At 45.9% G+C, this 15,922-nt stretch overlaps 1 protein-coding gene across 3 annotated transcripts in view; it reads right to left on the minus strand.

Annotated features, from left to right (window-relative positions):
- The window catches only part of ESRP1 (epithelial splicing regulatory protein 1), a 60,086-nt gene extending 58,545 nt beyond the window's left edge, over positions 1–1,541 (minus strand). For all 3 annotated transcript variants that reach the window (XM_088471362.1, XM_088471363.1, XM_088471361.1), the window contains exons 1-2: positions 1,220–1,541; positions 898–1,026 (exon numbers count right to left, since the gene is read on the minus strand). In XM_088471362.1, coding sequence (XP_088327488.1) covers positions 898–1,026; positions 1,220–1,354 — 264 coding nt within the window. In that variant the 5' untranslated portion in view covers positions 1,355–1,541. The remainder of the gene's footprint in view (positions 1–897; positions 1,027–1,219) is intronic.
- Between the last annotated feature and the right edge of the window lie 14,381 nt (positions 1,542–15,922).

Raw genomic sequence — 15,922 nt, forward strand, 5'->3', positions numbered from 1 at the left:
TATACACACACACACATATACACACACACACACACACACACACACAATAATAGGTTTATAAGCATAACAAATTGTCTGGGTATGGTATTTAAATATCAAAGGAACATACATTTTACAGAATTTTTCATGAACATTCTGCATCTACTGTTTGTGATCATTTTCTGGAGTCTGTGGGGTTAATATGGTCAGACCTGGTGTCTGAAACATGCAAGTCAAACATGGCTAGCATATTAGATCTCATAACAGAATAGCCTTAAAATATTCTGAGGTTTATCATTACTCACAAATATATGATTAATACATGGATTCACAAGCTCACTTTATATTTTTATTACCAAAATAATAGAAATAAATAAAAGTTTTAGGAAATAATGTATAAACATGTATTTGATTATATGTGGGGTCAAGGGGGGACCAAAGAACAAAAACCCCACTTCTCAAAGAGCTTATGAATAATGATCCAAAAACTGTTCCACCTCCAGGAAAATCTCCACCCGGATCTCTGCTGCTCTGTCTCATTACCAGCTACCAGCAGACTGATTATGGGCGGACGACGCCACAGCTATAGGTTGTGCAAACCCAAGCCACCTGTTTAGTTAATGACTTTCTTGTTTGGTGTGGCTACACCCACAGATGAAAAAAAAAAAATACAGGTACCACTACTTACTAATGTAAAGTCACTTTTTCCCCCACACAAATCAACCAACTGTTCTACTTTTACAAGACACTAATAACTTACATACATGAGTTGAAGCTGCAAGCGTTTATTGGCTAAATAGTAAGTAGTCCTGACGGTCACCCACATTGTTACTCCATGATAACCATATGCACATTCAGGTGTCAGACTCCCTCCCTTGTCCTTAGGGGGGATTTTGGAAAGGTGGGGGGGCCACTCACCTGTTGCAGAGCCTGCTCTATCTGTGGGGCCAGGTACAGGCTCTCAGCCTCCATCTTTGTGGCTTCTTTGCATTCTTCTGTCAGGTCCAGGTGATCAGGTCTGACCTTAACGTCGTGCAGCTCCCCCACCTGGAACACAAAGCAGCACAACGTGTCGTCCCATTATCTCTGTGTATGTGTGTGCAATGGGGCCCAGGTAGCACTGCTGCCCCCGTACTGCAGCCCACCTATAGGCTGCTTGCAGGACACTGACATTTTCTCTCCCCACAGGTGAAGTTCCAGGTGCCCTCACCTCACTGCCCCCAGGTGAGGGCTCACTCACCTTCTGGTTAGCCAAATCTATCACTTTCCACAACAGCTGGATGACTTCTTTCTCATCTGAGCCCAGTTTAGCACAGTTTGCACCCGCAGTGGTAGTGAACAGCACCACCAGGTAATCCGGGGAAGCCGCAGTCATGATGGTAACAAAGTGTCACAAAAATAAAAATAAAAGATATATATACACAACAAAAAAAACTTTCACCTTCCCCCCCAAAAAAAGTGAAAGAAAAAAGCCCCCCCAGGAAAAAAAAAACCACAACACCACCCTACACCTTGAATCACCTCCACCTATAGATATGGAACAGGACACCCTGGGGACCTGCACTCACTCTGCAGGAGGATCCAGGTTGGGGGGAGGGGGAGGGAGAGGCCGGTTTTGCCTCTTTTTTGTTTTGCGCAGGAGAGAGGGAACCAATACAATGCAGGCTGCGCCCCTGCTAGGTGCCTGGCAGTGGCTGGAGACTTGTCATTGGGATGTGCCTGCACCGCCCCACTTACCACGTGGTGTTCCAGGTAAGAGATACCTGGGCAGGTCGCTTCGGCTCTTTCCGTACATCCTGTTCGGCTGTGCTCGGGTGCCGTCTCTCTGGCTCCCCCCTCAGGCGCTGAGGGGAACAATATTCCACTGCCAATCTGTATTGTACACGTATTGTTTCACTTATAGCTATTGCATTGTCAGTGTATCATTGGAGTGTCAGGGAAATTGTATGTATTGTTACTGCTAAAACAAGGTCAAATAAGTCTCAGGTGACTGATTATACACAACTTGCTGCCTGCCGCTAGCATACAAAAAGACTAAAACAAAACAAGCCAGCTCAATAAAGTCTGTAACTAAATTAAAATATTACTCAGATCAGGGGCTGGCTGGCAACTTTTAGCCTGGGGGGCAAATGCATGCAGGCGGCCCTGGCAGAAGAGTAGCGTGTAGCCAGGGTGCCAGAAGAACGTGCATGCTACGGCGTCCCCCCTCAAGTGTTCCAGGGAGGAGATGGGTCCATATGGGATTAATGTAAAGTAAAAATAAAGATTAGGGGCAGCCCCCTGTCGTAGCGCCCATATGCAGTGCCCCCCTGTGCCCCAGGAGAGGACCCCCTTATGCAGGCCTCCAGTAGTGCCCCCAGTAGTGACCCCCCTATGCAGTGAACCCAGTAGTGGTCCCCCCTGTGCAGTGCCCCTTGTGCCCCCAGTAGTAAGCCCCTTATATAGTGCCGCCAATAGTGGTACCCCCTATGCAGTGCCCCTTATATAGTGCCCCCAGTAGCAGTCCACCCCCCATGCAGTGCACCCAATAGTGGTAACCCTTATGCAGTGTACCTTAAATAGTGGCCCCCAGTTGTAGTCTCCCCCTATGCAGTACCCCCAGTATTGCCCTTTATATAGAGCCCCCAGCAGTGGTCCCTCAATGCAGTGCCCCTAGTGGTAGTCCCCTCCCCCCTATGTAGTGCCCCTAGTAGTAGTTCCCTCCCCCCTATGCAGTGCCCATAGTAGTAGTCCCCTCCCCTTGTAGTGCTCCTAGTAGTAGTCCCCCCTTGTATTGCCCCCAGTAGTAGTAGTCCCCCCTTGTATTGCCCCCAGTAGTAGTAGTCCCCTCCCCTTGTAGTGCCCCTAGTAGTAGTCCCCCCTTGTATTGCCCCCAGTAGTAGTAGTCCCCCCCTTGTAGTGCTCCCAGTAGTAGTAGCTCCCCCTTGTAGTGCCCCCAGTAGTAGTAGTCCCCAGTAGTAGTCCCCAGTAGTAGTAGTCCCCCCCTTGTAGTGCCCCCAGTAGTAGTCCCCCCCTTTGTAGTGCACCCAGTAGTGGTCTCTCCCTTGTAGTGCCTCCAGTAGTAGTAGTCCCCAGTAGTAGTAGTCCCCCCCTTGTAGTGCCCCCAGTAGTAGTAGTCCCCCCCTTGTAGTGCCCCCAGTAGTAGTCCCCAGTAGTAGTAGTCCCCCTTGTAGTGCCCCCAGTAGTAGTCCCCCCCTTTGTAGTGCACCCAGTAGTGGTCTCTCCCTTGTAGTGCCAGCCCCCCTCCAGTAGACACACATAATAAAAAATAAAAAATAAAAAACCACTGTACCTGAATCCCCACTCCTGCCGCCGCCATCCGCTCCTCCGTCTGTCCTCACGGGCCGCTCTGCATTATGGGAGAGATGTCATGATGTCATGACGCCTCTCCCATGACCCACTTCGGGAGCCGGAAGATGGAGCAGCTCCTGCAGTGGGCACAGCAGCAGCTAATGAGAGTCTGTCAGACTCTCATTGGCTGCTGATCAAAACAAACACTCAGCTGCCGAAGCCGGCGGCTGTGTGTTAGTCAGTGTAGCGCTGACTGAACTCCGTCCGGTCAGCGCTACACACGCGGTGCAGCTGTGTCACAGAGACACAGACTGCCCGCGACCAGGGGGTCACATGGCACCCTGCCCCCGGTACAGCCCGCCACTGACTCATATGATGGTTAGGAAAATTGGATATATTATGAACAATAGTTCTCTGTGTGTGTTGATTTTGCAAAATACTCCAGAGACTACCACTAATTAATTGATAAAAAAACAACACTTTTAAATACAATTAATTTATTAAGCCCCAAATGATCTAATTAGAAAGTTGGGACTAAATTTAGGAGCAGACAAAATTCTCAGAGATTAAATTGGTCATGTTGCAGAGGTTTCTTTGCCTGTCATATACTAAGGGGCATATGTATCAAAGCTTGATGTGAGATAAAATTGTGAGCTATATCATACCCCCCAACATTTCATAGAAAAAACCCGGTACAGGGGCATGGCCACGATCAAAAGGGGACGTGGTTACATATAAAGGGGCGTGTCCACGGGGCTGTACATGGGGGCTGGAGGCAGCTGGCACTGGCTGGGCTCTGACTTCTGATCACCAGCGCTGGCGTGATGACGTCAGCGTCAGTGCTAACTGCACTACAGACCACCAGGAAGGACGAAGCGGCGCCGCCTGTCACTCAGCAGTGCTGCGGGAGTCCTGTGTCCCAGCAGTGCTGCTAAAGAATTCAGAAGATTGTACCCCACCGGTACAAAATGGTACTGTACCGGCTAAATCGGTATAGTTGGAGGGTATGCTATATATCACCAACCAATCAGCTCCTATATAATTTTTTAAACAGCCTGCAAAATGTAAGTTAGAATCTGATTGGTTGGTGATATATATCTCACAATTTTATCTCACCTCAAGCTTTGATACATATGTCCCTATATGTGACATTATGGGGAATATTTATCATCAACCATATTTTTAATGGAGCTGTGAGGTGATAATTAAGCTCCCACTCACAAGGTGGTTATGTAAATGACTGTGTGCATTTATCTTAGTTGGGTCGCCAGGACAGAGCTTCTCAAAACACTACTCCCGAGTTAGGACTAGAAGCAAAGTGATTTGATATCAGATTGCTTCTGGGTATGGACCCGGCCAGCGTACTGTGCTTACGCAATTTTTGGTTTGTGCATGCACCAGTGGGGGCTGATGGAGAGAGGTCTAGAGGATCCCCCATCAAAAAAAATGTGTAAGAGTATCCCATAGCCCATTATCTGAAGATGACGTTAGCTGTCTGCTGTAAGCTCCCGCAACAGAGCGGATGATGCCTCTGGGGGGAAGTTGCTGGACCCTGCCGGAGAGATAATTAATGTTAAATGTCAACGGCATATGCGTTAGTATCACTGCAATGCTAAGCAACATATGCTGCTGGTATTAAGACTTGTTGTTAAAAGAAGTCCTTAGTTTTTGCTGGAATCTCCCAAAATGGCTGTTTTTGAAGTATTTCCTGCATATTAACCTTCATAATATATCCCTTTGATGTTCACATCCATTGAGTACATTTGAATTCAGTCAGAAAGTCAGTGCTATGTTCAGGAGTAGACAGGTGTCTGGATGAAATGGGTGAGACTGACATAAGACTTGGTTGAGCTCATTAAAGTTATTATGAGTTTAGGACAACACAAGTTGTACACCCTGGGTGTAGTGTAATCCTGGAGCTCTCTGCTATATTGGGTTATAATGGAAATTTCAAAAGAACATTAATTAAAGTCTTTAAAAATGCATATAGAAGTTCAAAGGAGACCAAGTAGTAAACACGCCATCATATGGATTTGGAACCCAGGACTATATACACATACAACATTATGCTAACCACCGTCTATATAAACAAACTACAGTATGTTAATTTATACAATTCGGAGGTCAATACACTTCACAATACATGACTCTTCACTTTGAAGGGGAGAATTCTGCTTACCTGTTAGACAGCTAAACCAGACTGACGGGTAATTATTATGTTGCTATGAAGATTTTGCATTTGTATTCCAGAGTTCACCTAGCAATTTAGTATTTGCATTGTAGTTTAGTTTGTTACAAATTTGAGAAGTGATAATAAAAAGAATTAATCATGATATCACATTATTATCTGTAGTATACTTTAAAGAATAAAGCTGGGTACACACCTATACAGTTTTCGCCCGATCAACGGTTATAAGGTGATCAGGCTGACAATCGTATGTGTGTGCAGGAGCGTTAGCCGATAAATGGCTTATAACGCTCCTGCAGTGGTCAGGATCGGAAGGTCACATATTATGGGCTGTTTAATATTTCTCGGCGCAACCTCCCAATCCCATACTTTTTCTCTATCAATCCAACCACTTTGCCACTGTGCTGCCCTGGGTGTTGTATATTTAGTTGACATTCATCATTTCGACTTGGTCGTGATGTTCATGATGTTGACAGTCACCTTATCATTTATCATATCGATGCTAATGCTAACATTGTTGAAATGTTGACATGTTTTTGCTGTAATTCTGTCCCTAAACCCAATGGTGACCCTAAAGCCAAGCCTAAGCTTAATAGAAGAGTCTACATTATTACAATCTTGACATTGTGCCAATGTCGATATTGTGCAGGTGTTGACAGTAATGATGTTGTTACTTTAGCCATGTCAACATCATCAGTATTGACCTTTTCTTGTCAACATTGTCAAATTTTTTTTTGGTGGGTGGCTATTTGTTTTGGGCGACAGATCAATTTAATTGGTGCTCCGCTTGGGCGTGATAGCCGTCTGCGCCGACATTTCTGCTCGCACCCACAGGAGGGTGCAAGCAAAGAAGTGCAATAACACCATGATTAGGGCACCCTAACCACAGTTTCGGCACCCTACCTGCAGTTTGGGTGCCCTAACCAGGACTTTAGTCAGGTTTAGCCATTTTACATGTCTAAACCCAGTCTAATAGGGTGCGATTACCGCAACAATTAATGGGCGCCCAGAACAATTAAATCGCCTTGTCTGACTGCATACCACTACTGTAATACCGCTGCATGGGTTTGTAATAGAAAAATCAGGGATGCAAGCCATCTTAGTGCATTTACTGTAAATGATTTGCTGAAACCTGGTGCTTGATGTGATGAGAAGATTGGTCTTCAGCCTCAAAAGAGTCACATGTGTCTACAGCAGGGGCAGAACTATGGGAGACAATGGAGGCACCTGTTGCCAGGTGCCAGCACTGAAGAGGAATCTCCTCCATCGCCCACAATATATTCACCCCACTTAGGTCTTTAAATATGTACCTGGAGTGTACCGTCTTGGCTGCTCAATACTTGCCACCTCTTCCCGGTACCTGAGAAGCTACCATAACCATATACAAGTGGAGGGCTCTGTGTCAGACCATCAGTTGCCGCTTCCATCTCTATATAGCCTGTCCCTGCTCATTGGTGTCGCTGCTCCTCAGCAGCTTCTTATGCCAGTGAGACACGTCCGAAAAAGGGTGTTTTGGGCGGATAGCCTGCAAATTTACTTTAGTAAATAGGCCTAATAAAAACATAGTCACATATTCGGGGGGGGGCACAACAAATGATAACCTGCCTCCGGGCGGCTGGGATGAACTTACGCCACTGGTCTACAGGCGCGCCATTTGGTATCAAGACCCAGAAAGACTCTCTGATTACAAAAAGAAGATTTCAGGCCATTCAGTAGTGTTTTTATCCCATTGAACTAAGAATAGGGAGATGTGGATCTGCCAGCACTCAGCCAAGCCTAACCCCAACGTTACCCAGCCTAAGGGCACTAGATGCTAAGCATGTTAAGTCAAGTCGTAAGAGTCCATGCCCCTCAGGCACCAAACATGGATCCTTTGTGGGCACACCTAGAACAAAAATAGATGAATAACATACTAGCCTGCTAGGGGTGGGCTACCTACATTGCAATAGCATCTACTCAAACAAGATGATCCTTTGGCCTCTTGACTAATATTGTATGTCTTTGTACCAGAAGGACCTTACAGTTGGTATATTGATATCTACAGATTGCCCAACTCAATATATGGCCTTGTACAGGTTGATAGACTGATATATTTGTTCAAATTATTAAGATAAATAATTCGTAGGATGGAAATGAGGGACAGTCTGATCCCCCTGAAAGCAAATACACTGCATGCTGGGGCTTTTATACACTCACTCTCCTAGTTAGGAATCATCAACAGAATTGTTGTCTAATATATTTGAACATGTGCTTTATACAAGGGACTGTTGATGAGAGCTTCTACCCCCAGTGGTAACTCCCAAGATATAGTGCAGCATTTTGATTGGAGGAATTAACGGAATGTCTAGTGGTAAAACGTAACCTGCAAAGGCAGACAGAGCTTAAACTTGAATTGCTCTTCCAAACCTTCTGGTAAATATTATTTAAAAAAATCAGTTTTGGTCGAAACAGCTGGTATTATTCTTTTTCCAGGTAGCAAACTTCATCCAAATATGATGCGGAGTATTACATAGGGTTCTTCCTGGCATTTAATAATGATATTGCCACCTAGTCTGTTAGTGACTGTTTCTTTATAAACGTGGGACAGATGGCATGCATGGTAGATTGGGTTTTTTTCTTTAGTATAAGTGATTATTAGCGGATCTGGACTATAGATAGAGAGTAAAAAGGTCAACAATGTCTAGATAGACACCAGATATTAAGCCGCGTATCCATTAGGCGACTGACGAAAGACAGTATAGTGTCATTCAGTGCAGGCACCCTCCCTCATCCATGAACATGGCCAATCTGTCGTTATCGGCAGATTGACCTCCATGTTCAGGCGATGATTGATGTCGAAACGACCATCGGGAGCACGCATTGCTGGTGGCTTCCGACATTATAGTGCACTATTTGTGCACAATTAATGAGCGATTGAACGATTATGATGTCGTAATTGTTCAATTGCTCATTAAAATCATCTAATGGATACGCGGCTTTAGACAGTCAATAGGTTGACTGGGACAAAAGATAGTCAGGGACAAAATGTTGACACAGGAAAGGTCGACAGGTACAAATGGTCGACAGTGCCAAAAGGGCGACACAAAAAAAATGGTCGCCACATGCTTTTTTTTCTGGTTAGGGTTAGGCACTTACCAGAAGGTTTGGGTTAGGCACTTACCCCAACGGTTAGGGTTAGGCACCAGGAGGGAGAGCTAGGCACCAAGGGGAGGGTTATGGTGAAGATTATGGCTAGAAAACAAAAACAAATAATAATGTGTCGACATTTTGACCATGTCGACCATTTGTACCTGTCAACCTTCTTACATGTCGACCTTTAGCGTGTCGACCTTTTGTCCCAGTCAATCTATTGACAGTCTAACATCTGGTTTCTATCTAGACACTGTCAACCTTTTTACTGTCTCTTAATTCACACCCAATTATTAGAAGTAGTAACTAGAGCCATCTATTTCAGCAGGTGAATCCAGAACAATGTATGCATCACGAGTAACTCAACTTCCCCTTATCTTTTGCCTTTTTAATACTTGCTGGAATAAAAAAGGATATTACAAATTAATTTTGTCATTCTGCCGCCAGTGGCAGTGGTTGAAATTGTTCCTTGCAGTGGCGTGTCTATAATGGGTGGAGGGTGTGCATTCCACATGGGCCCATGGGTCAAGGGATGGCCTTGTGCTTCACACTATTTGTACCCAAAATTGTGCTGTGTAGAGATCCCGCCCCCATACCTGTTATCAGCTGTGCCATCTATTACTGTGCCAGAGTCTTCCACATCTACAGATACATCATCTTTCTAAAGGCATCGCCAGAGCGAGGGTAGCACCGGCATTAGATATAGCAGAAGGGGCTGCATATGTGCTTCCCAATTTGATAAAACACCTATGGTTCCTTGTCATTCCTTGCACAAGCTGTCATAACCATTTGTACATAGAGTAGGTAGGATAGTGTTATGAATTCCTATTAATCTTTATACCCTAATGTCACTATTTAGCGGTGCGTACGCACAAGAAATAATTGCTTTCCAGACTTTGTTTGTGGTTCCAAAGCACAAAAAGATATTATTCACATAAAAGCATATAGTTACACGCCTTGGTCTATAACAAAATTAGCGCAAAGGTTATACAAAATACAAGGTACAGTCGATACATACGCATGCGCTCTGGATCCAGGTTTCCCGGCATCAACTATGAAACCTCCGCCAACAGAAAGAAAGATGACTAACTACCAGATCTAGAGTGCTTGCATATGTACCCTTGCAGAGATAGGCAATACAATAGAACGAGCATCCCATTGGTTCTTCCTCCTGGTTCTTCTGTTACGATACAGGTCATAGGTCAGTTTGTATTGTAATAGTTCAGCCCTCCAACAGCTCTTTATGTGCATTTTTCCCGCCGAAGAACAAGTCTAAACTGGCTAATAAACATTACATTACAGAGTACATTTCAATGCCTATCTCTCTATGATCCATAACTTGCAAACGCATGTTGCGATTCCCTTGTCGATGGAACCGGAAGTCTGCAAATAAACAGTGGTTTAGAATGGCACCAAACATGGTCTGCTTATCATGTACTAAAGCTTAGATACCAAATATATGTATTTCACAATAGACTTGATAACGTATAAAACCTCTAATATTAACCTTAATGCTTAGGGAACCTTTTTATAAGTTTTGGTATGTGTAAGTTTAAGGATATTGCGTGTAGTCGCTAATATGCGTGGAGCGTTTTATGTGCAGAGTGTTCTAATAAACAGCGCAACTGTGCGCTGTGCGTCTTGTATATTATATGTATGATTTAATGTGCGCATGGGGTATGGTAGGACTTTTAACAATATGCGGTAGCAATGCAGTCGCATGATGCTAATAATAGCTTATTAGCACCGCACACAATGATTTCATGCTGACGACGCAAGATGGCGTAGTCAGGGGCAACATAAAATCGCGTCGCCCGATATTAACTTGAGATCTGGTCTCAGCCAATCATCCGGCTTCAACAGTGTATATGGTAAAACATAGATATTAAGACTTAATCATCATTATAGGAAGTGACCACAATTCAAAATGAGAATTGTGTCATTCATTTAAACATTTTACTGTGCCAGAATTTTTTACTCAGAAGAGCAGTCTCTCAGTACTCCTTATTACAGGCTCACCCATGGTGCTGGTAGAAAATAATTTGCTATACTTCCAGTTAAAGGCAGTGATGGGAAAACACTGTCCTTGTTCTGACTTACTCTATGTGTCCTGCCTGAGGGTTGGAGTTGGTTGGAACAGGCGTGGGAGGTTGAAGTGGAGCCTAGGAAGGTGTTAGGTGGTTTACATACCTCCGCCGGGATCTGCGCTGTTCAGGCTGCTGGCGTTGGGATTTGAACCGCCAGGCTCCAGTCAGGCGGTCATTCATACCGATCCCCTCATAACCAGCTGGATGCGATGTGCAGTGCAAGCGGACCTCTGCATCATTCGAGAATTATGTGCGATCACAACACGAGCAGACCTCAGTGCTAGCTGGAGCAAACACCGCAGAGGTAAACATAGGAGAAACTAATAGAATATGGGAAAAATTAGTCAGGATCGTGACACTGTGCTTTATATTATATAGCAGAGAAGGGTCCTGAGTGTGACAGTAGCAGCCAGTCTCCACAACACATGACCTCCTCTGCATTACACACAGAGGTAACACAGTACAAGTAATTGTAGAAGTATGAAAATGTGTATACTGTTGGTGGTAGTATGACAGAGTAATAGTACACACCAGCAGCCCAGTGAGGTGGTTTATTCAGCAGTAATCTGGATTACAGCCATACTCACAGTTTAGTATGTAACAGACTCTTAGAGGTAAATTTACTAAGAATTGTGTTTCATCTAGATTGCCCAATTAGAAACTCGATTTGCATCTCTGAAAATCATGTGATTTTAGGCTGTTGAAACTCTCAAAGTTACCAAGAATCGTGATTAACTGAGATCATGTTTTCCGATGGTGTATGTCACGGCAAGTACCAAAGGGCAGGCACGCTGGCACCCGTGGTCCACTGAAAAAAAACAATAGTATTCATCTATTCTTTACACTATTACCCCTGCACCCACCGGCCAGGGGTGCAGAGAAGAGCCCCGGACTTCAGTGGAAGCCTGGGTTGCTCAGGGTCCCCACCTCCCATGAGAACTCTGGCTTGGGCTGACTAGCTTGGGGTGTTAATGTTTTGGCTGGGGTGAACCGGTGAAAGAGTCCCCTGGCTGTGGCATTACACCCCAGCCAGAATTGAGTCCGGAGCTGGTTTTAAAAATAAGGGGAACCCCACACATTTTTCTCCTCTATTTTTAAAACAAGGACTGGCTTTGGGAGCCCAGTGCTGGTTCATAAAATACGGGGGAACCCTTCTCGTTCCCCCCCCCCTGTATTTTTAGAACCAGGACTGTCTCAGCAGGAGCATGGGGCTGGGAACCCTATGTAATTTATTTTTACATTAACCATTTAGATACTTATTACAGGCAGAAACATATACAGATCACACTGATCTGTGTATGCTTTTGCAAACTCGCAGCTCGGGGTAGTCTATTTGAAACTTCTATTTAGGTCAGAGTTTGCTGAAATTACATCCGTGATTCTAATCACGATTCTTGGTAAATTCCGGAGTTGTATTTTTTCCATGAAAGGTACTTACAGTTGGGGTACGTGTGCCGGCCACCTGCTGACACTTGTAGATTTATAAGTACCAAAGGGCAGGCACGCTGGCACCTGTAGTTTCACTGTAAAAACAATAGTATTCATCTATTCTTTACACTACTACCCTTGCACCCACCGGCCAGGGGTGCAGGGAAGAGCCCCGGACTTCAGTGTAATCCTGGGTTGCTCGGAAGAGGGGGGATCAGTGAGTTTGGCCGATGGTGTATTGATTCGTGTTTGCATACTCACCCGAGATTTCCCATTTCAAAAGATAAATCTCTCCTGAGTTTTCTTTTAGTAAATTTGCAAGTTGGAAAAAGTGGTAAAACACCTGAGATTGCAATCTCGACCAAACACGAATCTTAGTACATGTGCCCGTTAGCATGGAGTGGAGCTTGAACGGAATGTGCAGGAACCGGTACGTAATGCAATAATAGCAGGGTCTTTGGGGGAGTTGGGCAAAAATGCGTTAAAACCCCTGAAAATGCATTTTTTGGGGGTTTTACTGCATTCCCCATATGTATTAAGCAGCAGAATGTGCTGCATTCTGCTGCTTCGCGTCACTAGGTGGTGGCGTTACCCAATAGAAGCCTATGGGCTTCTTAACGCGACGCTCGGTGCTGGGAGGGATCCGATCAGATCCCTCCCATGAGCCCCCGCGGCCCGCGGCCTTCTGCGCATGCGCAGAAGGACTTCTGTGTGTTCAACCCGGAAGTCCCTCTGACCGGCAGCATCGCAAAGGACAGCTCTCATCGAGAGAGCTGTCCTTTGCGAAATCCTTGGTACATACCGCGGTAATGAACCGCAGTATGTACGCGAAGTCAAAGGGGATGTACCGCACCGGCGATGTCGCCGTTAATACATCTCCCCCTTACAGCGCTAAGTGGAACATGTCTGTGTTCCACTGTGGTGCTCTAACACAGTGGCAAGATGGCGCCACACGTGCAGAAAACCAGTCGGCGACCATCTTGGTTAGGGAATGAAGCCTCCCAGATGGAACCAATATGGAGACTGTGCACTAGTGCTCTCTAGGTTTCAACAAGAAAGAGGAGGGAGTGTAGCGTAGTCTGCACTATGGGAAATTACAGAACATAATTGTCACCAGTACTCAGTGAGTGGGCGCATCTGAGTGGCAGCAAGCGGTGAGAGTAGGTTTTCAGTGACTTGGACAAGTCTGAAAACAGTTTTGGTATACATGATTTTGGATCTGAGGGTAGGTATTTTAAGATTAATGGGAGCATTTTGTGGCAATTGGGAGATCCGAATAGCATGTGGGGGCATGAGTTACACATGGTACATTTTGTGGCAAGTGGGAGTCTGAACCCATATGGGTGAATGTTGGAGCATTTGAGTGGACATGGGGGAATGTGGAAGGTCTGAGGGGCATTTGGAGGCATTTTGGAATGAGTGATTTGGGGGTGTGGACGTCATTTTGAGGATTTTTTGTTTATTACTGAAATTACAGCTAATGTACATGGAGCCCTTTTGAAGGTCAGAGGGCATGTATAGTATTGTACCTGCAAAGAAAACCCATATACTAAAACATTGCTGTCTGCTCTACAACAGCGACAGTGAAGCCTCTAACAAACAGAGGGGACATCTCTTCTTTTGGCCAACAAAAAGATCAATGGTACGTAGTTTAAGCCTATAAAGTATACATTATTGTTATAATGTACAGAAAGGGCATAGTGAAAAGTTTGCTATGAGGAAATGGGGTCTCCAAGGTTGAGGGATATCAGCAACTGACAGCAACAGTGCAGTACTACAGCAGTGACCTGACTGCAATGAAACCTGTAACACCTGTTTGACATTATCCAGTATTACTTGTTTACTTAGCAGCAGTAAAACTCAAAATTTAATGCATGGCCCAGGGCCGTAACTAAATATTTCAAGGCCCCAAAGCAAATGTTTGTAAGGGTCCCTATGCACCACCCAATGGTAAACATTTGACAAGGAAGATGGACCCTCCCCCCTCAGCTCTGAGCCCCATAGCAGCTGCACCCCTTGCACCTAGGGTAGTTATGCCCATGGTATGGCCCCTTGTGTAGCGTATCTTGTGTAAATTGCGAAAATCAGTGCACACAAGTACTGCAATGCAGAGTGTTAGGCATTTTGGGCCTGATTCAGTACCGATCGTAAGTGCAACTAGGTACATAGATCCAGCGATTGTTTGACATTGCGCATGCATGTAAGCTGCACTGCGCATGCGCTACAATTATGGATGCACAGAGGAATCCATTGTAGAGAGAGCGACAGGCTGTTAGCATGGGAGTGGTCGAAAAAATGCAGGCGTGCATAAATTAGCCACTGCGATTGCATGTGCAGTTTGAGAGCCCACCGCGTGTGAAGAGACTTGCAGTGTCTGTGGCAGGTCAGACCTGCTGTAAATGCTGCATGAGTGGTCGATGCGCATTAATGGTATCGATGTTTACTCAGAAGAGCGACAGTGGGCGGATGTGAAAAAGCATCAGTGGGTGTCTTTATGCTGGCTGACCTTTGGCAAGCATTAGCATATTTTAGCAGCTGCGTTCCGTGCGAATTCGCAGCTGCCATCGCAATGGCGATCCGTACAGAGGGCCTAATTCAGACCCGCTCGCGAGTGCTGAGCGCTCGCAAGCGGGTTGATGTTGGCCCAGTGCGCATGCGCACGACGGCGGCGGCTCCGTCGTGTGCATGCGCGAGACCCGGATAGCGACGGGCAAGCCGTCGCTATGGGTCTCGCTACAAAGAGGGAGTGCTGTCGATGGTGAGTTACAGCACGCCCCCTTTGGTAGGCGTGCCGGGGGCGTGGCTGGCCAGACGGAGGCGTTCCCATGGGAACGCCTACCGTCTGGGGCCGGCCCCACTGACATCACAAGTAATGTCAGTGGGAGTGCTTTTCGGCTCTGATAGAGCCGAAAGCACTCCAGGGTTTGCGGCAGCGTGACCCTACCACAAGGGTCTCGTCGCAAGCCCGATGGTCGCGATGGTCTTGGTCACCCACAGCTATACGAATGGCCAGGAACCTGCTCTAAAAATGAAGGACGGCCCTGATTCACAGCGAGCACTCTGTCAGAGCGTCCAGCTCTGAATCAGGGCCTGAATCAGGTCCTTTGATTGCATCTGCACTCACGACCGAAAAGGCAGAACGGAGAAACTTCTGATGGACCTAGTAGATCAGTATATGTCCCAAAGACCACCTTTGTGATCACCTCTAAAATTGAACACAAACTTTACTGGTTCTCTGAGTCTTGCGATAGAAGACAGGATGAGTCAGACTTCTGGAGGATCACTGGACCAGCTAGCGGTGCATGTATTTTTTTTCATAGATGAGATCTGGTGAGTAATGAGTGTGTTCGTGGGCCATTGTCTGGGGTCCAGGGTGAGACCCTTCCAGGCAGCACCCCCTATACTCTTGCCAGAGCCATAGCTAGACATTTTGGTGTCCTGTGCCAGAAAGCGCTTTGGTGTCCCCCCCCATCGTAAAAAGGGACAGTGCATGCCGCAGGTGCGCAGGCCAAAAAAGGGGCGTGGTCTCATAGGGAAAGGGCATGGCCACACTATAGTACCCCAATTCACATTACGCCACAAGTATTGCCCCTTATTCACATTAGCACCCTCATATTAACCCCCAGTACACACAGCACCCTCATATTACCCCCAAGTACAAACAATGCCCACATAGTGCCCCCCAGTACACACAATGCCCACATATTGCCCTCCAGTACACACAACACCTCCAATATTACACCAGTACACACAGCACCCCCATTTCACACCCAGTACCTCCCTATTACCCCCCAATACACACAGTGCCCCCATATTACCC

The sequence above is a fragment of the Taudactylus pleione genome, unplaced genomic scaffold (assembly GCF_031769625.1).
Source record: "Taudactylus pleione unplaced genomic scaffold, aTauple2 ptg000114l, whole genome shotgun sequence".
Taxonomy (NCBI): Eukaryota; Metazoa; Chordata; class Amphibia; order Anura; family Myobatrachidae; genus Taudactylus; species Taudactylus pleione.